This window comes from Piliocolobus tephrosceles, chromosome 7, assembly GCF_002776525.5.
Source record: "Piliocolobus tephrosceles isolate RC106 chromosome 7, ASM277652v3, whole genome shotgun sequence".
In the NCBI taxonomy this organism is placed as follows: Eukaryota; Metazoa; Chordata; class Mammalia; order Primates; family Cercopithecidae; genus Piliocolobus; species Piliocolobus tephrosceles.
Window position 1 is genome coordinate 77939378 of NC_045440.1, and position 24588 is coordinate 77963965.

Genomic DNA, 24588 nt, shown 5'->3' on the forward strand with positions numbered 1-24588 from the left:
GAGCTGCCCACACCCAGTGACTGATAGAAGTGTAGGTAAAAAGGCCTATTTACTTTGGCCTAATTTAAACATTCTGACAGATGACACTAGCTCAGAGCTCTCCTCTGGGTTGGCCAACTTTTTTCAGGCCTGCTTTAGAGCACTCCCATTTCTTCTGCCTATTCCTGCTTCTTTGCTCTTTCCCTTCACAGGTATGGATCCCTGAGAGTTACACATAAAAATCTCTTGTACTTCAGACCGCTTTCAGTGCCAGCTTCTGCAGAACCCTATCTGTGACCTTAGGTTTATTCGGCTAATAAAACGTTTCTATTGCTACACTAGAACTAAAAGGCTCTGGCTATCTAGTGATGAACAAAACAGTCATGGTCTCTGAACTCATGGGGATTATCACCTAGTAGAGGTGGCAGATGTTAAATAAAAATGAAAAATAATAAAAACTTATTTTCACTAAGTGCCATTAAGGTCTATGGAAAAAAATAACCCCCTCAATACTCACAAGTCTATCAGCTAGCATATATGTGAAGTACTGTTTTCATGTTAAGATTTTGACAATATGGATAACAACCACTTAGAAGTTACTCTATCAAAATAATATAACAAAATTGTTGATATAACAAAATTTTGTTGACTTTATTTAATCCTTTCAAATCTGCAATGTTGAGGAATCATCCAGTTACTTATGAATGTCCTTATCAAACTAGATCACTGGTAAAATGAGACTGCATGTGGACTTTTGAAATGAGTAAGGCAAATGTAGACTCTAACTAGTAGAGATCTATCTGCCAGCATCCACTCTTCTAAGAACACCTCAGTTTCCTGTGGTGAACGGCCTCCTCCAGGACTCCTTCAGCTTCATGTGGTATATGGGAGGAGTGTCACCTACATTTAAGTAACCAGAAACAGTATTTTCCATCCCCTAGCTATAGTGGTTGGTTCGGGAATGTGCACATAATCCAAGGCAGACCAGTAACAGTGAGCTCCTGGACTTTAGCTGGAACTATTAGGCAAGAGTATCTCATGCCAGTGGGATCAGAAAACTAGCAGAATATAAGCCTTAAGCTTCTAGCGGCCATCATTCTGTGTGAGAATGAAACTCAGAATAATACTGACAACAGCAAAGGAAAGCACTACTATTATATCCTATTTAGTATGTGTCAGGTATTGTTTTAAGAGCTTTATTTACACTAAACATGTAATCCTTACAATGTACAGATGTGCAGAGATGTGGCACACTGTCCTAGGTTATACACAAGTGGGATTTGAATTCTAGCAGGATCTGTGTCCCTCATGCCATGTAGACTCATCATAAAAATAGAGCCAAGGGCTAAAGCCTGTCTCAAAGAGAACCATCTGAGCACCTACATCCAGATTGGGCCTGTAGTGTGCAGCTGGACTCTTCACTTAATGAACTCAGATTCATCATTGCATTATTCACAACAGAAAGTGAAAAGAACCTAAATACTCTATGACGGTGGTTAAATAATAACAGGAATAGGAATACGATGGCATATGCATAGCCTTTTGAAAATATATTATGGCCGGGTGCAGTGGCTCATGCCTGTAATCCCACAACTTTGGGAGGCCAGGGTAGCAGGACTGCTTGAGCCCAGAAGTTCAAGACCAGCCTGGGCAATAAAGTGAGACCTCATCTCTACAAAAAATCAGCCAGGCATGGTGGCATGGGCCTGTGGTCCCAGCAACTTGGGAGGCTTAGATGGGAGGATCACTTGAGCCCCAGGAGGGAAAGGCTGCAGTTAGCCATGATCGCACCACTGCACTCCAACCTGGGTGACTGGGTGAGACCCTTTCTCACCAAAGAAAAAAAAAAGACGTTTGTATATATTTTTATTTTATTTGTTTTAGAAACGACCTCAAACTCCTGGGCTCAGCCTCCCTAAATAGGGAGCCTGAGATTACAGGCATAAGCCATTGTGCTCAGCCCTAAAATATTTTTGAAGAATATTTATGCATATGAAAAAATGCTATTTTTCAAAAATAACAAAATTGCATATTCATTATAATTTTGTAGATAAGAAATGTGTGTGCAACAAATCTACAAATATAGCAAAATATAGTGATGATCTCTCTCAAAAAATTGTGGGAGAGCTGATTTTATATTTTTTCCTGAATTGTTGATGTTTTCTACAATAATGTTTTAAAATTACAGGAGGCAAAAGAAGGAAAACTCTTAAGATGTAAAATACTCTTACCTCAAACTACAAAACTTCTTCAGTATCTTACGCTAAATTGAATCTAAATTAAACTTACAGTTCATTCAATCACAGAATGTAAACTCCACGAAGGTAACTTTCTTTTTCCTGCTTAATGTAGTGTTGTGCCTCCAATGGCTACGTCAGTACCTGGCACCTGAGTGCTTTTCAATGAAAGATGAAGAGAAAAATGAACTGGCAGTGTATTTCCACCATACTAGCAAGACATTTATTTAAAAACATTTAAAAACTGTTTTTCAAAACAATTCTAGTTAAGACTTGAGATAATTCAATGTTCAAGCTAATAATTCTATACAATTTTAAGAGTCTAAATTTATTTTTAAGTAAAAAAATGCAGAGAAAAGGAGTGAACGATACAGAATTATCTTGATATGCGCTGCTGTATTATTACCACGCTAAAGAACTCTTTTGTTTCAATAAAACTATCAATATTTACTGAGAATGAGAGCTCTGAATCAAAGGCAAGAGAAAGAAACCTGTAAACAGTGCTGTTCGTACTAGTTGCCCCCAGTTGTTCCCAGGCCTCACTTCCAAGCTGCCTTAAGTAATTTTTACTTTCTGAATATAAAGCCAACTGTGGAGGGGTCAGACAGCTGAGGACTGAACTTCTTAAAAATTGGCTTCGGAGAAAAGCGTAACATTACAACTGAGGTGTACTGGCTCATGCCTGTAATCCCAGCACTTTGGGAGGCCGAGGTGGGCAGACCATGAGGTCAGGAGATTGAGACCATCCTGGCTAACACGGTGAAACTAAAAATACAAAAATTAGCTGGGCGTCATGGCACGCACCTGTAGTCCCAGCCACTCGGGAGGCTGAGGCAGGAGAATTGCTTGAACACGGGAGGCGGAGGTTGCAGTGAGCGAGATTGCGCCATTGCACTCCAGCCTGGGTGATAAGAGCGGGACACTGTCTCAAAAAATAAAAAAATAAAAAATTACAACTGAGGCATCAGGTCTTAAGGTTTAAAACAACAGTCTTAATAGTTGTCACATTATCATATTATGTCATCTCTGAAAATAAATGCACTCATCCCAGAGTCTCCAAAATCTTTATCTTTAGAATCCAACCTCATTTTAAGAAGTAGTACAATGAAGGAGCATTGTTAGTAGTCACCTGACAAAAGCTGTCCATTATTCTTGACATTAAAAATTGAATGCAACGATTTAAATAACATTTCCATAATATATTTAGAATCACATGGTTTCCAGTGATCAGAATTTAGTCATGACTGGAAAGGAGCAGAAGACAGTGGCTAGGCAGCACATTCCTTATAAAGGATACATAAAAGGTTTACTTAGGATGACTAATATTCAGAATTTAAACATGGTGCATTTTTTTCCTCAGAGGAAGCAATTTTAGTTTCTAAAGAGCATTTACTTCTGACATCTCAATTCCTGATTTCAGTGGCTGCAGACTGTGCACTTCCGTGCCACATTTAGGACAAGTAAAGTACATGTCAAATAAGAAACTACTCTTAGCACAGAAATAACAGAAAATATGCTCACATCCTATGGTGTGAGGCATGGTGGGCCACTCTCCACAAAGAGAGCATTCTTTGCCACTGGTGACTAATGTATTGTCACTATTAGGTGCACCAGTAAGAGGGATACACCATGAAGACAGCTTGGCTTTCAACTTCTGGACACTGATAAGTGGTAAGAGAAAAATCAGAAATTCAGCAAAACCATGCCAGAGAAGTTCCCTATTCATGTATTCAAAGCCAACTTCACGTATGTTTTGAGGTTTGCGAAATACAGAATGAATGCCTAGGAGACGTTCTGTCAAAGTTGCAAACTTTCCCCTCTGAAGGAAAATCAAAAAATTAATCAGTTCACCTAATTTCAAAAGTCCAACCACAAAATTCACACACTGCTTGACTTTCCCAAATGATGCTAAATGATGGTTTCGAAACAAATCATAGCATCGTTCTTCTAACCACCTCCCACCAACTGTACAAACAGCATACCAGATTTTTTGATTTTTACTGGGTGGATGATATTTCAGGTTAGGGGAAAAATCATTTTTGTACTGAATATTCAAAACTGACTGTCCCACTGTGGCATTTTTGGAGTAGATGGTGAATCTCCACAAGAAAAGCCATAAGCACGCTTTCACCTCTGGCTCAAAGCGAGCTAATAGCCCAGGTTTAAATCCATGAAAGCACTGAGTAAACTGGGACCAAACTAGCTGCTCCAGGGCCTTGTTTAGTTCAAGCGCATCCAACTGGCTTATTCTTAGCACTCTGTTTGCACTCTTTGCATTCTCTTTTCTGGAAGCCATGTCTTCTCTAAAGGTCTCTAGGAAAAAACACAATTGAAGAACATTAACAAAGAGTTGCAATCTTGTACAACCCCCTCAACTTATGCCTGGAAACTGTCATACACAAATTACACAGGATACATAAGAGATGAGCCTTTCAGTAGTCTAAAACAGTACAGCGGATAATCATTTCTTACTTGAAACTTCTGTCTCGTCTCTCAGAGCCTTTCTTTCTCCCCCCCGCCTTTTTTTTTTAATTAATTTCTTTTTCTTTTTTCTTGGCCCTCCTCATCAAAGAAATAACAAAACAAAACAAAATCTGTACCCTCTTTCCACAAATATACTTCTAAGCAATACTCTTTGGTCAGATATTCTAGCAGGGAGATACTAAAATCCTGAAGTTAACACAAAGGAGGCTGAATAACATGACTAATGAAGAGATATTGGAAGGTAATAAATACAACAACTATATAGAACATTGCAATAGATGGTTAAGTCAAGACCTCAGTTTATTTTCTAGCACTTCTACTGACTCTAAAGGTGTTATTTTTCAGCAAGTCATTTAATCTTTCTCAAATACATTTTATATGTGTAAAGGAAGTTAAAAAGAAAAATAAATGAACAATACATGGTTACTATTCTATCACACTATTGCAGAAAATAAACAGTACTAAATCTTAGTATGAAGGAACAAGAGTGCAGAAATATCATTATTAACGTACTAAAAATGTATACATCATACAGTACTCTAAGAAAGCTATGATATAAAAATATATACCACAATAATGTCATAAATACACTAAGGAAACAAATTGGTGCTAAAGGCAAAAAAACTTAAATGAAATGTAAGAGCTGATTAATGGTTAGCTAGGTACAGCTTACTGATTAAATACACATATATTACTGATTCAATACACATATACGTATTATGTGCAAGCTGATATAATTAAAACACCAAGTCACTGCTATAATCCAGTATACAAACCAGTTCAGATATTTTAAATATTATTAACTGGCAAATCCACCCATTACCAAAGAAAATACATCATTACATTGCACACTTTGAATATATACCATTTTTACTTGCCAATTATACTCCAATAAAGCTAGGGGAAAAAAAACACAAAAAAATTAAAATGGGCTATCACCACACTGGGCTTGGTTATCATGTCTAGGCCTTTAAAAGGCCAATACACTAACAGAAAGAACAGTTATTGAAGGAGGCATGGATCCTGCCGGAGCTCACTGCCACGCTCTGGTCACGTATTCTTTGACAAGTCATTTCCCCGACCCTGACCTATGCCTTGGTTTCTTCACTGATAAAACAAAGGGCTGGAGATAAAACTACCTTCAAAGTCTTTTCACATTCTATTCTGTTATGATTTTTAGTAAAAAGATGATAAACACAATTTATTAGAAGGTAAAATAAACTCGTACTTCTTGAAATTGGGAGTATCTTTGACAACCGAAGATGTTTTCGAGAGGGAAGTTCTAAATTTACCCATGCATCCTAGAAGACTTAGTGGCAGAAGACTACATGTTTAACAAGTTCAATTCCAAGAAATAAAAATGATCATTGAATAATAGGTTTTTTGGTGCTATTTTTCTCTCAAACCAGATATACAACAGGAATGCTTCTCACCATAAATGCCAATGATCTTCTGGGCAGATCTCACGGTTTTCCCGTTCCTGCAGCTCTCTCAAGACTGGACAGCCTATAGCTATGGCAGTGGGAATTTTCGCTCCAAGTTCTTCTGTGAAACCCTTGCCTCATACTTGCCAGAAGCTACACACAAAAAAGAATAAAGTTAGAAAGGGAGTTCCCTTTCCTCACTCTACAAATCAAATTCATTGCCAAGGACTGTTGATACGTGGTCCAAAATTTTTCCTAATCCATCTGTCACTCCCTATCCCCCGCAAACCTTTTCCTGAATTCTGGCTGCTCTCTTCTCTCATGGATTCTATCAAATTGGTCTACCTTACCTTCTGCCTCCTTCAGTGCATTCCCCACAATGCCAATGTTCTAACACACAAACCTCCCCAAATCCACTCCCAGCTTGCTTTCCTTCTTTACGCATCATATCGAGTCAAAAAGTATCCCCTTTTTTTGTTCACCAGTAGACTTCACTGTCTTTTCCCTTTGTGTGGAACAGTCTGTTTCCAATCTTTAACTGAAAACTCATACTAAGTTTTTAAGTACTGGCTCAGACATCACTTCCTTCTGACTCCAAATTTGGGTAGCTGCCCATCGAGTTGTTCCCTTGGCATGCTATTCTTTCTCTTTCTTGGCCTCTATCTACTGTACATAAACTACTTATAAATTGTTTATTTCCTCCACTAGAGGATAAGCACTGTTGTAAAGATTATTTGAGCCTTATCACAGTTGAATCAGAACAACTATCTCAGTTCCTGGTATACAGAAGGCACTCTACAAGCACTAGATAAATGAATAAATGAACAGGATGAAAGTCTGGGATGTGTGAAGGATAGAAAATATAAATTCCCATCCATTACCCTTTAAAACTATTTCAAATTACCATATCCAGAAAGATGATTATTACTAATTTCACTAATTTCAACATGTTTATTGTGCATCTGTTATTTACCTGTTAATGTGAGAGCTAGTGATATAATGGTACAACAGACACTGTCTCAACCCTTGTGGAGCCTATAGTCTACTGTGGAACAAGAGAGAAAAGTAAGGGTGCGCTATATAAAATAAACAGGTGATTACAATAAGGTGTGATCAGTGATCTGCAAGGGAAAATTCAGGGCACTATGGTTACAACTATACTTCAGAAGGTCAGAGAAGGCTTCCTGGGAAAGGAAATACCTAAGCAGCCACCTGAAGTATTAGCATGTCAGCCTGGTAAAGGAGGGTAAGAATATTATTGCCAATGGTGGGAAGAGTAGGTACTAAGGACTAGAAGTGCACAGATGAGATAAGGCTGGAAAGAAGCAGGAGACAGGTCCTAAAGGCCCTAGAAGCCAAGCTGAGGAGGCTGTATTTTATGAAGAAGGTAATGGAAAGCCCTCAATAGTGGTACGCAAAGAAACTAATAAGATTTACATTTTAGACTGCTTGTTCAGACCACTCTGAGGAAAGAATGGATTTGAGGCTGAGAGAAAAGACTGGAAACATAGAGACTAGTTAACAGGTTGTTAAAATGATCTGGTGAGAAACTAATGATGGCCTAAATTAGAAAAGTATCAGTGGGGACAGAGAGAAAAGGGTATCTTTGAAAGTGATGAGGTGGTAGAAGTGACACTATCTAGAGAGAAATAAACCAAGAAAAACTGACTTAAGTAATTGAGTCATAGGGATCCAAGTCCCTGAAACAAGAAATACATGAGGCAATACAGGTTTGAACAGAAAGATAATAAATACATGCAATGTTAAAGATCTGAGGCTCCTATGAGACATCTAAGTGGAAAAGTTCAGTAGGCAGTTATATAAATATGACAGAAAAATCTGGGTAGAATTTTAGAAGTCTGATGCCCCTCTGGTAAAACTAACCTATTTTAAATCTACTTGATCTATGTAAGTACTAAAATCAAGAAGGCAGTGATTCAAAACAAGATAGATCTTGTCTATTTGTAACACATTCAACTTTCTTTGTAACAACATAATCTTATTCTGTTAGTTTTTAACTGCTAACATATATTTGTCTATGATAAAGATACATATATCTCTGGACTTCTAATCCATCTAAACTGTGGTCTTCACCATCACAGTCCTGTGGTCTCTGTTTCTCTAGTCTAGTGGTTTTCAAACTTGTGAGTTCATCGGAATCACATAAGAAAACAGACATACCTCAGAGACACTCTAGGTTAGGTTTCAGACCACTGCAATAAAGTAATATCACAATAAAATAAGTTACACAACTTTTTTGGTTTTCCAATGCATATAAAACTTGTATTTTCACTATACTGCAATCAATTAAGTGTGCAATAGCACTGTGCCTTAAACACAATGTACATACCTTAATTAAAAATTACTTGATTGCTAAAAAATGCTAACAACCATCTGAGCCCTCAGTGAGTTGTAATCTTTTTGATAGTGGAGGGTCCTGCCTTGATGTTAATGCCTGCTGACTGATCCTGCTGAAGGCTGGGGTGGTTGTGGCAATATCTTATGACAACAACAAAGTCCGCTGCATGGATTGACTCATTTCATCAAAGATTTCTCTGTAGCATGCGAAGCTTTCTAAAGGATAGCATTTTACCAAAAGTAAACCTTCTTTCAAAACTGCAGTCAATAGTCTCAAACCCTGTCACTGCTTTATCAATTAAGTTTATGGGATATTCTAAATCCTTTGCTATCTTTTCAACAATGTTTACAGCATTTCCTCAGGTGTAGACTTCATCTTAAGAAACCACTTTCTTTGTTTATCCATAACAAGCAACTCACTGGGTGCAGTGGCTCATGCCTATAATTCCAGACCTTTGGGAGGCCAAGGGAGGATTGTTGGGCAACATAGGGAGGCACTGTCTCTACAAAAATAAAAATAAAAAAATAAATAGCCAGGCATGCTGGCATGTACCTGTAGCCCTAGCTACTAAGGGGAGGCTGAGGAGGGAGAGTTGCTTGAGCCCAGGAGATTGAGAGGCTGCAGTGAGCTGACTGTGCTATTGTACATGAGCCTGAGTGACAGAGCATGATCTTCATTTCAAAGAAAAAAAAGAGGGGAAGCAACTCATCGATTCAAGTTCTATTATGAGATTGTAGCAAATCAGTCACATCTTTAGGCTCCACTCTAATTCTAGTTCTCTTGCTGTTTCTACCACATCTGTAGTTATTTCCTCCACTGAAGTCTTGAACTCCTCAAAGTCATCCACAATGGTTAGAATCAACTTCTTACAAACTCCTGTTCATGTCAATATGTTGACCTTCTCTCATGAATCATGTTTTTAATGGTACACAGAATGGCGAATCTTTTCCAGAAGGTTTTCAATTTACTTTGCCCAGATCCATCAGAGAAACTGCTATTGGCAACTACAGCCTTATGGAATGTAGTTCTTAAAAAATAAGATATAAAAGTCAAAATTACTCCTTGATCCACAGGGTGCAGAATGAATGCTGTGATAGCAGGCATGAAAACATTAATCTCCTTGTACATCTTTGTCAGAGCTCCTGGGTGACTAAGGTGCATATCGATGAGCAGTAATATTTTGAAATACTTTATTTTGAGCAGGTCTCACCTGTGTGCTTAAAATATTCAATAAACCATGCTGCAAACAGATGTGCTGTCATTCAGGCTTTGTTTTTTTTTATTTATAAAGTACAGACAAAGTAGTTCTAGCGTAATTCTTAAGGGTCTTTGAATTTTTAGAATGGTAAATAAGCACTGGCTTCAACTTAAAAGCCATCAGCTACATTAGCCCCCAACAGGAGAGTCAGTCTGTCCTTTGAAGCTTTGAAGCCACACATTGGCTTCTCCTCTCTAGCTATCAAAGTGTTACATGGCATTTTCTTCCAATTTAAGGCTTTTGTCTACCTTGAAAATACATTGTCCAGCCTAGCCACCTTCATAAATTATTTAGCTAGAGCTTCTGGATAACTTGCTGCAGCTCTGATGTCAGCATTTGCTGCTTCAGCTTGCATGTTTATTAATTATAAAAGATGGTTATTTCCTTAAATCTCATGAACCAACCTCTGCTAGCTTCCACCTCTTCTTCTGCAGATTCCTCACCTCTCTTAAAGAATTGGAGAGAGTCAGGAACTTGCTCTGGATTAGGCTTTGGCTTAAGGGAATTTTGTGGCTGGTCTGATCTTCTATCTAGACCATTAAAACTTTTTCCACATCATCAGCAACAAGGCTGCTTACTTTCTTTAATTCATGTGTTTCCTGGAGGAGCACTTTTAATTTCCTTCAAGAACTTTTCCTTTGCATTCACAACTTGCCTGTTTGGTATAAGAGGTCTATCTTTTGGCCTGTGTTGGCTTCTGACATGGCTTCCTCACTAAGCTTAATCACTGTTAGATTTTGATTTAGAGAGATGTACAACCCTTCCTTTCACTTGAACACTTGTTCCAGTGAAAGGGCCATTGTAGGCTTTTGTAGGCTTATTTTAATCAGCCTAATTTCAACACTGTTGTGTCTCAGGGAATAGGCAAGTCGGTCGAACAGTCAGAACACACAATATTTATTAAGTTCACCATCTTATATGGATACCAGTTCTTAGTGTTTAATGAAGGATTCTACTATGTGCCCCAGAATGTAAGTTCACCATCTTATATGGAAACAGTTCTTGGTGCCCCAGAATATTTATTAAGTTCACCATCTTATATAGATACAGTTCGTGGTGCCCCAGAACAGTTACAATAGCAATAACAAAGATCACTGATCACAGGTCACCATTACGAATATCATAATAAAAAAAAGTCTGCAAGAATTACCTTAATGTTACAGAGAGACACAAAGTTGAGTACATGCTGTTGGAAAAAAATTGTTCAGATAGACTTGATTGACTCAGGTTTGCTACAAAACCTTTAGTTTGTAAAAGCAGTATCTGCAAACCAGAAGAAACCACAGTAAAATATAATGAGGTAAGAACTAGGCTATATGAAGTAGGCTTGTGTAAGTACATTCTATGATGTTCGCACAATGATGAAATCATCAAACTATGCGTTTCTCAGAATGTACCCTCTTGATAAGCAAAGCATAACTGTATCTCTTTCTCAGGTTCCTTAGTGATATTTAGTGAGCAACTGGTCACAGGGAGTGGTTTCTCAGAAGAATCATATATTTCAAGTCTCTTGTTTTTGGAGGAATCACACTTAAAAACATTTGGTGAAAATAGGAATTTTTAATGACTGCCAGAAAAGGAGACCTAAAACAGTCTTTAACCAATACAATATTTAACAATACTTATTATCAAAAAATTCTTTCTTATCCCTTCTGTTACAGTTTAACATTTTTTTCTTTCTTCTTTTTCTCCCCAGGTCTGGCCTCAGTGTAGATTAGGAACAGCTGGGCTTGCTCTCCCCCCTACGTAAGACTCTTTAATAGACCAAAAGACTATTATTAAACTGTTCTTCAGCCTTTGCTCCTCCAGATGAATAATTTCTCTATTTTTTGTTTTAGGTTTTATTTTCCAACATTTTAGTCATTTTTGTGACTTCTTTTTTTTTGTAAACATAGAACAGACACTGTCTATTACACATCATAGTTCATTAAAGTGGAATACTTCTCCCAGGCTCTACATTATTCTTTAGGCATCTGTCATAGAGTGGAAAAAGCAGATTTAAAATCAAACAGGCCTGGGCCCAAGTTCTAGCTCTGCCACTTACTTGCTATGTGATCTTAAAAAAATTCATTAGCCTCGGATTCTTCTCCTAAAGTTGGAAATAACAGCTACCTCACAAAGCTGTTGAGATTAAATCAGATAATGTTATGAAAGTGGTTTGGAAGCCATAAAGCAGTATTATTTATTACATTATTGTTGCTTTTGCTAGGGATGGGCATGAAAAGTAACAGGCCCCAAACTGATTTTGGCAAATCTCATTTCAAAAAACTGAAACCTTCACTATTAGTCATAGTAATGCCTCAAACAACCTGTATCAAAATGTTTTTCCAGGAAATATTGACATCATTAAGACATAAATTGTGGCAGTTAAACCACGAACATGATGTCACTTTTCTGTGTGCATGTGGGAGGGGCCAGGCAGGAGTGGGCAGACATATGGTTCAGTGGAACTCATTGTCCACTTAACTTGCACCTTGTCCGAAAGGATATGACAGTGTGGATTGAGAAAAGAGATGGGTTCCCACATGACCTGCTCCCGTGATTATTTAGCCCCATCAACATAGTTGTGCCTGTTATCTTAAAATAAAGAAACCTCATGAATGCACACTTACAATATTTGACGCTAGGGTGCTTTGCTGCACAGAACATGGTACAGGCAGTTCAACACAAGCACACAACCTTGTGTTCATCACCAGCATATTACATTCAGTTCTTCCTCATCGCATGCACTCCCACCCCACCCCTCTCTTTCTGGCAGGTACAGCTATTCTATAATACTCTCTAGAAAAGGGCAGCCAAGGAGTAGAAAAAAATGATGAAATCAAAATAACTAGAAATTCAACTAACCCAATTATGGAATCTTCTTCCCTCTACAGTGGTACAACATTTGTTATAATAGGTATGAAGCACAAATGCCACAAACGACTTTATATTACATAAAATTATTCCCAATATAGTGTAAGCAGTTTATGTTTTAGTGAATTCTAATTCTCTGACAAATGGTTATTCAATGTAACCAATATATATTGGACACCTACCAAATACAAGGCATTCTCCTAGGTACCAACCAGAGATTAAATCTAAACATTCAGCTAACTTCCTTTTATTGAAGCATTTTAAAAGACATAGAAAATCAGGACTGGCCATTGATCTCTGAAGTGAAGAACGGATCCCAAAACATAAAAACATTATAAAGGATCACAAAACTTCCCAGGCAGAAAAGAGGAAAATGGTATGTAAGGTAAGGGAACAGGTTGTGTGAAAGCACAGAAATGTGCAAGCTCCTGACCATAGCCTAGCTGGGACATATGGAGACAGGTTGCAGCATGAGCTTCATCCTTGGTTATTTAACTCCCATTAATGTGGCTAAATCTGTTATCTGGAAGTAGACAAGTCATCTTCCACGACCAAAGCAGGCCAGCAGGAGAGACTGACTGAAGTGTCAACCTAGCCACATTGTAAAAAGAACCTGTGTTAAGGAAATTGTATTGATTCTGTGGGCATGAATAATCATTGAAGAGAAGAGACATAATGGGATATAAATTTCAAAAGATTAATCTGATGGCAGAGTTCAATAAAACTGAAGAAAAGAAAAACTGCCGTTCTGGGAGACCAGATTTATAGGATTCCTGCAACAATTCAGGGCCTACCTATGATGCTAACAACTTCCTGGAAAAGTTAAAGTAATTTAACTTACTTAAGAACCATGGAAATCAAGAGGAAGACTATACTATCCCTTCACATTTTTGGGTCAAAAATTCCCAATGCCTTTGTTAAACTAGTACTTTCCTGACTTCTGTTACAAGGATTGCCAATACCCATGCCCAACCACTGGTAAGTCTATTTTGACTTTACTTTCAAGAATTTAAGTAAGTTTAACAATTTCTATATTATTGCTTATTGTAAAATAGTATTTAGTTTTATAAATGTAAGCTCAAACTTGAATACTTTTAAAAATTACAAGCTAACTCCTTTTTTAAAAAAGTAGGAATTGCTTTGAATTGAAACCATCACCATTAAATTTAATTCTAATTGATTTTTCCAAAATGCCAAAGCAAACAATGCTTTTTTCTATTCTATCTTTTCATACACAATCCTACCAGCCACCCACTCCTGCAACTCTCGAACTACACTAACTTTAAGATTCCAAAATGCTAACCCAGGGGAGGGGAGAGATACATTTATTGGTTATGCAAAGAGATATATAAAAATATGTAACTAAAATTATAATTGGCACTAAATAATCTTAGTGTTTAGTGAAGGATTCTACCATGTTAAGGATATGTGAAAAAGATGCGTAAGGCAAAATCAAGACCAGATAAAAAGTATAGCATCTACTAGAGTTAGTGTGATTAACTTGTCACATAAATATGTTTAAGACAAAATGATCTAGTACTAAAAACTATTAAAAGGGTCTCCTGCTGACATTTTATCACTAAACATGTCACACTGCTATTCTTTCACAGAAAAAGACAACTAAAAATTATTTACTAAGAGCAGCAATATATAACCTTATCCCTTAAATAACTCATGCTTTCCTTTTATGTTTTTCATACCCCAAAATAAAAACTTTGCCATCTATATCACATTCTAAAAACTAAACAAATGACTATATCTCACTGAGGAAGAAGGAATTTTTCACGATGTATTTTATAGTTTTATTGAGTATAGTACAAATTATGAATGAATATATTTTCTTTAAAAACATGTTATTGACAGAAATCTATCAATAATAATGTGGGTATTGTCAAGGGCCTGTCAATATTAACGTAATTATGATTAAGGGGATAACATGGATTTTAGCTATAATACCATGTAACATCTCCTACATCGCTGCTATCAATACACACATTATTATTGACCTGTTTCAAGACTCTCAGTATTAGATGTATTACCATTAGGCATATTTGTCAATGCATACTGCCTACAAAAATTCTGCATTTAAATTTACAGTCCTGTAAACTTTGTCAGCAGAAACATGTGATACTCAAGTAATCTCTACGGTGTCATACCCACTCATGCACCCCCTGCCAGGCTATTCTTTTCCATCTCCACAATAATAAACTAAGTTTTAGAATGAAAATGTCACTGCCACACTATCTTAAATGTTCTAGCAATCAAAGTGGATGAGACCACGACTAGACATCTTAAGTTTTGAAGCTATAACCTACCATTTTATTTTCTTTGTATAGTCAGATAGATTTACTGTCCACTGTATTGAAATCAATACTAATAAATGGGACATGCATCAAAGAGGGATTTAACTGGACACCGATTCCCAGAACACATTTCAAATATGGGCAAAAGAAAAAAGGCGATGGTTGAAGCCCATTAGAATACTGTGACCTCTGGCAGTGTGAACAGGCCTAACAACTCTAAGTTCAAATCCCACTTCTGCCACAGACTTGCTAAGTGCCTTGTCACTACTTTCTTGTTCTTCTCTTTCATCATACATAAACTAAGTTTTAATAGTTTATAGACATCTGATGTTGTAAATCCCAGTTGTGCTCATTTGGGTATAGCCAAGATACGTGAAATTTTAAAACTGTGTTATGTCCAATAGACCTCTAAATTACTTTTAACTTCAACGAACATTGCCTCATCAAAATCCAAACAGGATTTTTCTTTTTGAAGTGGTAGTGGGTATATGACAAAACACTTCTAAAATGTATCTGAAAGATAAACTTCAAAGTTGCACATATTTCTCAAAAATATGGACAATGGTTAAGTAACCTGCCCCAGAAAAGGGAAAAATATCTTTTTTTTCCCATTTGGGGAGAAGAGGAAACTCAACACAACTCAAGACTATATTGAGTCTTATACAATGAACTGAGTACCTTACTTATCTCATATACAATATAGTTATTTAAGTATCTAAAACTAGCACAAAATACTTTTTTAAAACCTTAGAAAAGAATTTCCAATACTTGGGCCTAGCTTTATAAGTATATTTTTAAGATAACAGCATGGCACTCATATTTTTCTTTTCTTTCAGAAACCTGATACTTCTGAGTCTGAGAATGCTTATTGTGAAAATAAAGAACAGATGTTGAAGCGAATACTAGGGAAAGCAGAGTTAAACTGCCTCTGATTAGGTCTGTATTCTAGCCCAGGTTCATGAACAGATTGTGTGACTGTAGACAAGTCATTTTATTACACTACACTCTTCATTGGTTAAAAAAAAAAAAAAAAAAATCAACTGTAAATGTACCTACCTATCTAGAATCCTTACATAAACTGTTTTAGGAAATCCTGGAAGAGAAAGGGAAAAAAATAAAAGAACAGCTATTTCTAATTGCAAAAGAGCAATATAGGACATGAGGAATAGAGAAATCAGAGCAGGACACAGGAGACAGAGACGGTATTCATAGAGAGTAACAGTGAACCACTAAGGAAGATAATCCCAATGAACTTGTTTACAACCAGAGAACACACATAACACTTACCAGTTACTGAATGCTAACAAGTGACTACTATAGCTAATTACCAGGTACAAATTTAAATATTAAATCATTTAATCCTTATAATACTAACAAAGATGTTCTGTTATTACTTCTGTTCTAAAACAAGAAAATTAAGGCACAAAGAGATTAGATGACTTGTGTAAAATCCCATGACCAGAGGGGGCAGAACCAGCTCCAAACCAGTGTCTTATACTGACAATGTGGTGATGGACCCAAAAGTTAGATAAACACTTTAGGATGGTACCACAGGTCACACAGATGGGGCTACCTTAAAGAGGCCAAGTACTAAGAGTATAGGCACAAACTATGGGAAAAATACTAGTGCAAGTATGAACAAACAAGACACATATGAAATGTATGAGCAGCTAGATCTTTAAATACTCTATAAATTTAAAAACAGGCTTTAGAATCTAATTGCTTAAGAATTCTAAATGACTTGAAAATAACTGAAACAAACATTTAATTGCACATTTTACGGTACAAGAGAATGCGGAAATATCCCCAAAGGAACAAACAGCCATTAGCAATGGAATAGGAGGAACTACCATGTGATATATATCATGTACAAGGTACTATAACTTTTCTTTACATTCTTTATTTCATTTAATCTCACAACACAGTAAGTACAGTATTATCATCTCCATTTTAAGAAGACAAAAATTAAGGCTTGAGAAGATTAACAACCCATCTAAAGTCAAGCTGGTAATTAGTAAATTTATGGTAAACATTAGAAAAACTGTAGCACATACAAAATACACTTAGTAGAATGGATATTTGCTAAGCTTGGATCAAATTTAATCCCACAGAACTTAAAAGAAATCTTTTTCCCTTTCAAGATCATTCAAAAGACCAGACTGCCAGTTAAGCTATCAGGACTGTAGATGGGGAAAGAAATTAAAGGAATGAGGTACAGTTTTCCTTGTTGCTTGGGATGTATCTTGTCTACATTCCCTCTCCCTGCCTCTCTATACATGTGGTCAAAGGACCATTCTAAGGACCATGTCAAATCTGAACAAAGGCAATAGATGGGTGAAAAACCCATGGTGTGAACATTAACTATTATGAACACATACATGCAAGGTAGAGGCAATGCCAACTCATTCATCTAACACTAAAAGACCAGTGGGCCGAGGTGGGCGGATAGCCTGAGGTCAGGAGTTCAAGACCAGTCTGGTCAACATGGTGAAATCCTGTCTCTACTAAAAATACAATAATTAGCCGGGCATGGTGGCGCGTGCCTGTAATCCCAGCTACTCGGGAGGCTGAGGCAGGAGAATTGCTTGAACTTGGGAGATGGAGGCTACAGTGAGCTGAGATCATGCCACTGCGCTCCAGCCTGGGCAACAGAGCCAGATTCCATCTCAAAAAAAAAAAGAAAAATGGTTAGGAATCATCAAAATCAAATTACACTGAAGTTCTTGGTTTTTATTTTACTAGTAAGAAGAAAGAAAACATAACTTGGATGGAATTTGATCTCATCTTATTGACAGGCAGTAAGAAGGGAGATCTCTGATGAAAAGAAAATATATTAAATTGAGTAAGAAGCAACACAGAACAAGGTATTTTTGTTGTATAGATGGGAATATGTTAGGAAGAAGATTAATATCTCACAGGGAGAAGGGCAGAGTATACTAGACATCCCTCCCTTGCCTCCACTTCCATGTAAAGAAACCACAGGGCTGGGTTTTAAAGAGCAAGATTACAGACATAGGGCAAATGGAGCAATTTAGGGCTTTTCTCATGGGGTTTCTTGTACATTCCAAAGGAAGGGAAAAGGAACATGAAACATTTACAAACTGTTATCCCTTCACAGCAAAGAGGTACAGAGAACATCCAATTTGCTTCTAGCCTGTCCAACTCAGATCATCAAAAGAGGAAAAAAATGAAATAATTCAAGAGAGAACTTCTGGCCAGAAATAAAGATTATGCATATTCACACATTTTCCTTGTGCTATAAGAACCTGAGCATGTGGACGGTGTGCAAGAGAGAAAGAAACTTACAATTATTTGAAGTTGTGAGAAAAACATGGGGCTAGGACTAAGAACTTTTAATCGATGTGATGATGAGCAAGCCTGCCAATACCGTTAACGTTCAGCTACCAAATATGTAAAAGGGAAAATATTTGTCCTCCTACGGCTAGAATCATTATGTGCATCAAATACACGCAAAACTTTATGGCTAAAATAAAAGGATATGAGGAAGACAGAATAATAAATTCTAATTTTGATCATAAAGAAAACAATTTCAAATTTGTATTTATAAAATAAATTTAAACAGAGTAGGGACATATTTTTAGCTTTTAGAAATAAATTAGCTGTGATTATATTATTTTTAAAAACTGTAATAAACGTACATTGAGTACAAATGAATATCCAAAAAAAAAAAAAAAAACAGAATTTTACTGCTAGAAGAAAAGGCAGATCATCTCGTTTAAGATACAAATTTAATCTTCTTAACAAGAACCTTGTTATTCAAGCGGAACACATAAATAGCTGCTCTTGTTAAAATAAACCTGAGGGTGGGCTTGCTTTGTCTCTCCCTGCATGGCTCCAGAAAATTTCTACACAAGTTCTCCTATGGAACAGTTTTAAAACCCCAGCTTGAGTACTAACACTAATTTTTAAAAATAAGGAGAATACGGCCAAGAGGTAAAACTGTACAAAGGCAACCAGAGTCAGGACTAGAATCCAACTCTCTTGATTTAGTCTAATATTCTTTAGTCTGATAGTCTAGTATTCACTTCATGTCCTGTTACTTATATTTTTTTTTTAAGAAAAAATATGAAGGTTTTTTTTTTTTTTTTTTTTTTGTTTTTTTAATTCTGTAAATAGTTCTTTCAACTATCTTCCTGGCTCAAGATCACTCAACTGTAATCTTTCTGGAAACAAGTAATTAATAATATAGGTGAGATCAGGTAAGTTAAAAGAGTCACCCCAAGTTCACTCTGTTCAGGATTAAGTAAAGGTAACACTTTAGGGGAAGGTGTTTAGACTACAAGCTGTGGTGCTGAGAGCGCCCCGGTATCATCTAATTGCCCGAAACTTCAAGATAAAATATTTCCGAGGGGCATCATGGAAGTTTAACAGAATGTGTTAGACTTGAACGTTCAAGTCTTGCTCATTTTGCTAAAAGCCCTTTCACTAAATGTGGGAAATGTGGAAAATAGTACCTCAATAAATGAACAACGATTTTTAAGAATCCAGAAAAAAAAAGTTAACGTTTCTCATATTCAGACTTCTTATCAAAAGACAATGTGAAATATAACTAATTTATTGCAAGCAATTTTATCAGAAACGTTTCATTAACTCTTCCCCCATAAGAAAATCAAACTGCTTTTACGTGCGCTTTCATCAATGTTAGAAAACTAAGCATACTCAAATTTTTTGTACCACATATAACACTTTACATGAACTTTCAGATATTAAGTAAAGCTTGGATCCTCAATTTTTTACAAAGCCGTTTATAAGAGGTATATATCCTCACAACCGCCAAGTGAGAGAAAGATTTCAAAGTTCGTCTGTTAAGTCAGTATGTGGAATGCAGAGGGGCTCAACTGCAGCTGTGTGTTTATTTTTAATGGCGCGATGCTAAAAACATCTTTTGGAATTTAGGTTTGCTTCACTCCCTTTCCCGAAATGCAGAAGCTTTGATTTGCCTCTTCCAGGAAGACAGGAAGCCAATAAACAGGGAAAAAAAGCAAACGGCGACAATTACAAGGTCGTGAAACTCCACGACCTCCCAGCTGAAAACAAGACCTCGGGTTTGCACTCCGGCTCTCTGGGGCAGACACTGACCTTAGCAGTCTGCGAAACGCCCACGCTCCACGTAACTTTCTCTGAAACATTCTCTGGAAAGCTTGTCTTTTCCTAGCAGAATCTGGATTACCAAGGCTTCCGGAACTCGCAGGCTTCCGGAGCGACGTAGGAGCCGGAAGTGGCTAAAAAAAAAAAAAAAAGAAAAAGAAAGTTACACCAACGAGAACTGCGCTTTAGCGGCGCTGCGGAAGGCCCAGGATGGCCAAACAGCCGCGAACGCCGACAAGCCGAAGAACCGAAGGGCCGAAGGGACGAAAAGCCGAAGCGGACACCCGCGCGCGGTGATTGGTCGGTTGGCCGGATGAACTCTGTCTCTGATTGGCAGGAGAGTCACGAACCGGTCAGCCCCGTGTCAGGGGCCGCAAGTGAGGAGGCTACAAGTGTCAAGGGGCCTGGGGGAAGCCGGGGCTTTGTGAGGGCAGGGCTTTCTCTGCTTGCGGACGTCGCGAAGGGGCTCTGGGAAGGGTCACCGGATGTCGGCGAGACGCCTCTGTGCCTCTGGGGTTCCTTGTTCGCTGTCGGAGGAGGACTGGCTGAGGGATGGCCTGGTGGGGAGGGAACCCTATGGCAGGTGGCTGCGTCGGGCCTAGGGCAGTTGCGCGGCGCTTGGAGACCTGCCAGCCCTCGGGGCCTGTGTGCACAGGGAGGATAGCTTGTTGATCTGCAGGCTCAGGAAGGCAGGTATCTGGCCCGTCAGTCATCCGCCCTGCAAAGCGCTCCCGGGAGACCCCGTAGAGCGGACCGGATGCGCTCTCGCCTTCGGGGCAACGCGCGTCTGGCCTCAGGTTTCCCGCCCTCGGAGGCCCTCAGATCTCCCCGGTAACGCTTAGGAATTCGGACAGCCAGGTCGCCTACCCCTTGGGGAGTCGAGGCAGAGCTTCTGGGAATGGGGTCTGAGGGAAGAGTACTCACCAGGCAGTGACATGTAGCCGGCGTTGAGGATCGCCACTGCCATCTGGTTCTGTGGTATGAATGGCTGTGTCTCTCTGGAGAGTTAGTTCTAAGGTTTGAAGGATGGTAGGCACTTTAGGATTCCAGCAAGTAGCAGGGTTTAAGAACGTCTTAGTTTTTGCCTCCAGTTTCGATTCTCCATCCCTACAAGGAGCACTCACTTCTACGAAAGCTCTGTTAGACAATCGAGGAAGAGTGTATACTGTAGAACCACAATTATTAGTTTTTTTGTTTTTTTTTTTTTTGCTTGTATTTTTATTTCAGAAACTACCCATGGAACAGATTTGCTAAAATAAAAGTTATTAATGAACTCTAATGCTATCCAAATTGTGAAACAGTAGTACAAATTGAGACAGAGTAGAAGCTATAAGTTGATAGGGTATGTAGTTCACTTAGGGGTTTGGGAGTGGATTTTCTAGAGCTGCAGCTGTCCAGTATAGTAGTCACTGGCCACCTGAAAAGTGACTAGTCTGAACTGAGGTCTTCTCTAAGTGTAGAACATGCACCAGATTTCTAAAGCATGGTCTGAAAAGAAAAAGAATATAAAGTATTTCATTAATTTTATATTGATTACATGTCAAAATGAGAATGTTTTGGAAAATTTTAAATTACGTGGTTTCCATCATATTTCTATGGATACTGCTGTTCTAGAGAGTAAAAATCTCGCTGAAGAAGAGTAGGCCTTTCGTTTAGCAATTGTGAAGAAAACCAACCACGCTGTACCTCTCAGGTAGCCTACACATGTGCTGTGCTTCACTTAATTTTTGAGAGGGACAGGGTAAAGTACTCACAAAGACTTGACATAGAGGACATTTTCAGAATGCAAATTCTGGTTCATAGAGCCTTGTGTATGTCATGTGCACATCACACAGTAGTGAATGAAAATAATAAAGATATCAAGAAACTTGAAACATATTTAATCTCATTCAGAATGCGGGGAAACATATAACACTTAACATTCGATTGAAAATGTTTAAAATAAGTTCTGGATTTTAATGTTTAACCTGTAGATACAGTATACCTTGTTAGTTTTCCCATGAGCTAGTGAGCTGAGGTTCCAGGGAAGCTTTGTTTCCAGTTTTTTAATGATATATTTATTTTTCATTCATTTATTTAACAAAAACTTTCTGAGGCCCAGGAGTTTTGCTAGGCAGTGTTGATAAAAATGTGAAGACAGAAAACAGACACAGCTCTTACTCTCTCAGAGCTAATTCATATAAATTCAGAGGCAGTGAATAAGTAAATAATAACCAAGACAGAATATTTTGCTTCTTAGTAAATGCTTACCTCTGTAAATGCAAAACATGAGTTATTTTAAACTTAGAATTTATATATTCCTAGTGACATGTTAAGAGCCTTTATTAGAACTTGGCTGTGGACTTAAAAAATATTAGGAAAAAAAATCAAAGTTAATTTGTTCATTAACTATGAGAAGTTAAAAAATTAAAATTGAATTTTTTTACCTTTACATAGAAAAGATGAAAATATTTTGTAATAGCATTTTATATCCTCTTTAGCCTTTTAGCAACTTTTAGATTCTAAGAATTTAACAATAAAAATGTAAATAAAACATTGATTTATGTCTCTAATATAGTTTTAAAATGCTGACTTTAAGAAGTTAAATTTATTCTAGAATATTATGTAGTTCCTAAATCAATATGTTTGAGTCTTTTAGGAAAAAGTTAAGTGTTAATCTTTTATTAGTTTACTATTAATACTATTTCTGTAACAAAGTTAGAAGCTCGAACCACCACCAGTTTGTTACCTTACAGTTCTGTAGGTCAGAAGTCCAGTGTGGTTCTCAATGGCCTAAAATCAAGGTGTCCACAGGACTGTGTTCCTTTCTAGAGAGTTAAGGGAAGAATCTGATTTTTTTTTTGCTTATTCATGTTGTTGGACAAATTCAGTCCCTTGCTGTTGTAGCTGTTCTGCCTGTTTCTTTGCTGGCTGTCAGCTGAGAGCTGTTTCCAGCTTCTAGAGGCCACTCATATTCCTTAGTTATGGCCCTCTTTGTCTCCAAAGCCAGCAATAGTGGATTGAGACCCTTTCATCCTTCTAAATCTTCCTTTCCTCTTCTTCCATTGCTGTATCTCTCCGATTACAGCCTTTTAAGAATCCATTGATTAGACACAATCTCCCCCTCTCAAGGTTCATAACTTTGATTACATCTGCAAAGTCCCTTTTGCGGTAATAATGTAACATATTCACAGCTTACAGGGTTTGGGGAATGGATACATTTAGGAGCCATTATTCTGCCTATCTCAGATCTCAATTGGGGCCATGCAGTATATCCAGTGTTTCATACCACTATTCTCAATACTTTATATTAGAATAATAATATTGATAATAGGTAAATTTTATTGGTTATGTAATATGCTCAAGGTACTTTTCTGAGCCCTTTTACTAAATTTACTCATTTAATCCTCAGAACTACCCTAGGAGGCAAACACTGTTATTGTTTCCACTTACAGATGAGGAAACAGGTACTGAAAGCTGAAGTAACTAGTCGAATTTCTCACAGCCATTAAATGGAGATCTGAACCTAGGTAGTCTGGTTCCAGAGTCTATGCATGCTCTGAAGCTCAACATAATGACAATAATTTCTCCATATCTGGATTTAACCAAACATGTGTTGATGATACAGTGACTATGAATTCCGGTTCTAACATCACATTGTGGATTCAAATTCCACCTACCCATTACTGAATGACCCTGGGCAAGTTACTTGACCTCTCTGAGACTTAACAATAAACTGAATCAATGATAATATTTGAGAATTAAACAAATACTATATGTAAGGTAGTTAGAGCACTGCCTCTACATACAGTCATTCATAACAGTAGGGATACATTTTGAGAAGTGTGTCATTAGGCTATTTTGTTGTGTGAACATCATAGAGTGTACTTATACAAACCTAGATGATGTAGTCTACTACATACCTAGGCTATATGGGATAACCTTTTGCTCCTAGGCTACAAACCCGCGCAGCATGTTACTCTACTGAGTACTATACGCAGTTGTAACACAATGGCAAGTAATTGTGTATCTAACCATGTCTAAACATAGAAAAATTGCAGTAAAAATACAGTATTATAGTCTTAGGGACCACTGTTGTATATGTGGGCCATCGTTGACTGAAACATCATTATGCAGTGCAAGCAATAGCTAGCTGTAATTATTTATGACAATTCAACTTTTAAAAACAGTATTTGTTATAAAAAGAAATGTTGCCTTTAGATATCAGTCTCTCCTGAAAATAAAAACTGAAAATTAAAATTTTAACTTTAATACACTACAGCACTATCTCCTTTCTCAGACGCTGATTTCTCCTCACTCTAGGCTAGCATCTATCTTTCTAACCATGGTACCTTCACTGTTATCTGATCATGCATTCTAACTACTTTGTCCAGATCCTAGTATCTGCAGGCTAATGTTCAAACTCTCTAGAAGGGCACCAGGACTTTTCACACATTCCAGAGACTCTCTCTTGCCGTTCCTCTGCTGGATATTTACATAGTCATCAATTGTAACTTCTCACTGCTGTCATTTGCTATTATTATTCTTTGAGGGAGACTTACGTGTGTAGAGGGGATTCTGGGGAGTATGGACAATGTCA

At 37.5% G+C, this 24588-nt stretch overlaps 2 protein-coding genes across 2 annotated transcripts; both read right to left on the minus strand.

The window, feature by feature from the left end:
* Nucleotides 1-2416: 2416 nt before the first annotated feature.
* On the minus strand, nt 2417-20138 carry PEX2 (peroxisomal biogenesis factor 2). Its single transcript, XM_023227775.2, has 3 exons — nt 20001-20138; nt 6134-6277; nt 2417-4529 (listed from the first exon to the last, which is right to left on the minus strand). The coding sequence occupies exon 3, from the start codon at nt 4510-4512 to the stop codon at nt 3595-3597; it is 918 nt and encodes a 305-aa protein (XP_023083543.1). The 5' UTR covers nt 4513-4529; nt 6134-6277; nt 20001-20138; the 3' UTR covers nt 2417-3594.
* On the minus strand, nt 16648-20722 carry LOC116418397. The gene is made up of 2 exons (XM_026455057.2): nt 20492-20722; nt 16648-20143 (listed from the first exon to the last, which is right to left on the minus strand). The coding sequence occupies exons 1-2, from the start codon at nt 20720-20722 to the stop codon at nt 19814-19816; spliced, it is 561 nt and encodes a 186-aa protein (XP_026310842.1). The 3' UTR covers nt 16648-19813.
* Between the last annotated feature and the right edge of the window lie 3866 nt (nt 20723-24588).

What these genes read in the sequence shown, in the direction of transcription:
- PEX2 (XM_023227775.2), bottom strand. Translation starts at nt 4,512, where the DNA reads ATGGCTTCCAGAAAAGAGAATGCAAAGAGTGCAAACAGAGTGCTAAGA.
- LOC116418397 (XM_026455057.2), bottom strand. Translation starts at nt 20,722, where the DNA reads ATGACTGACGGGCCAGATACCTGCCTTCCTGAGCCTGCAGATCAACAA. An exon ending in AGGCGTCTCGCCGACATCCG is followed by an intron (nt 20,144 to 20,491) that starts GTGACCCTTCCC and finishes TTTTTTTTTTAG; the next exon opens with CCACTTCCGGCTCCTACGTC.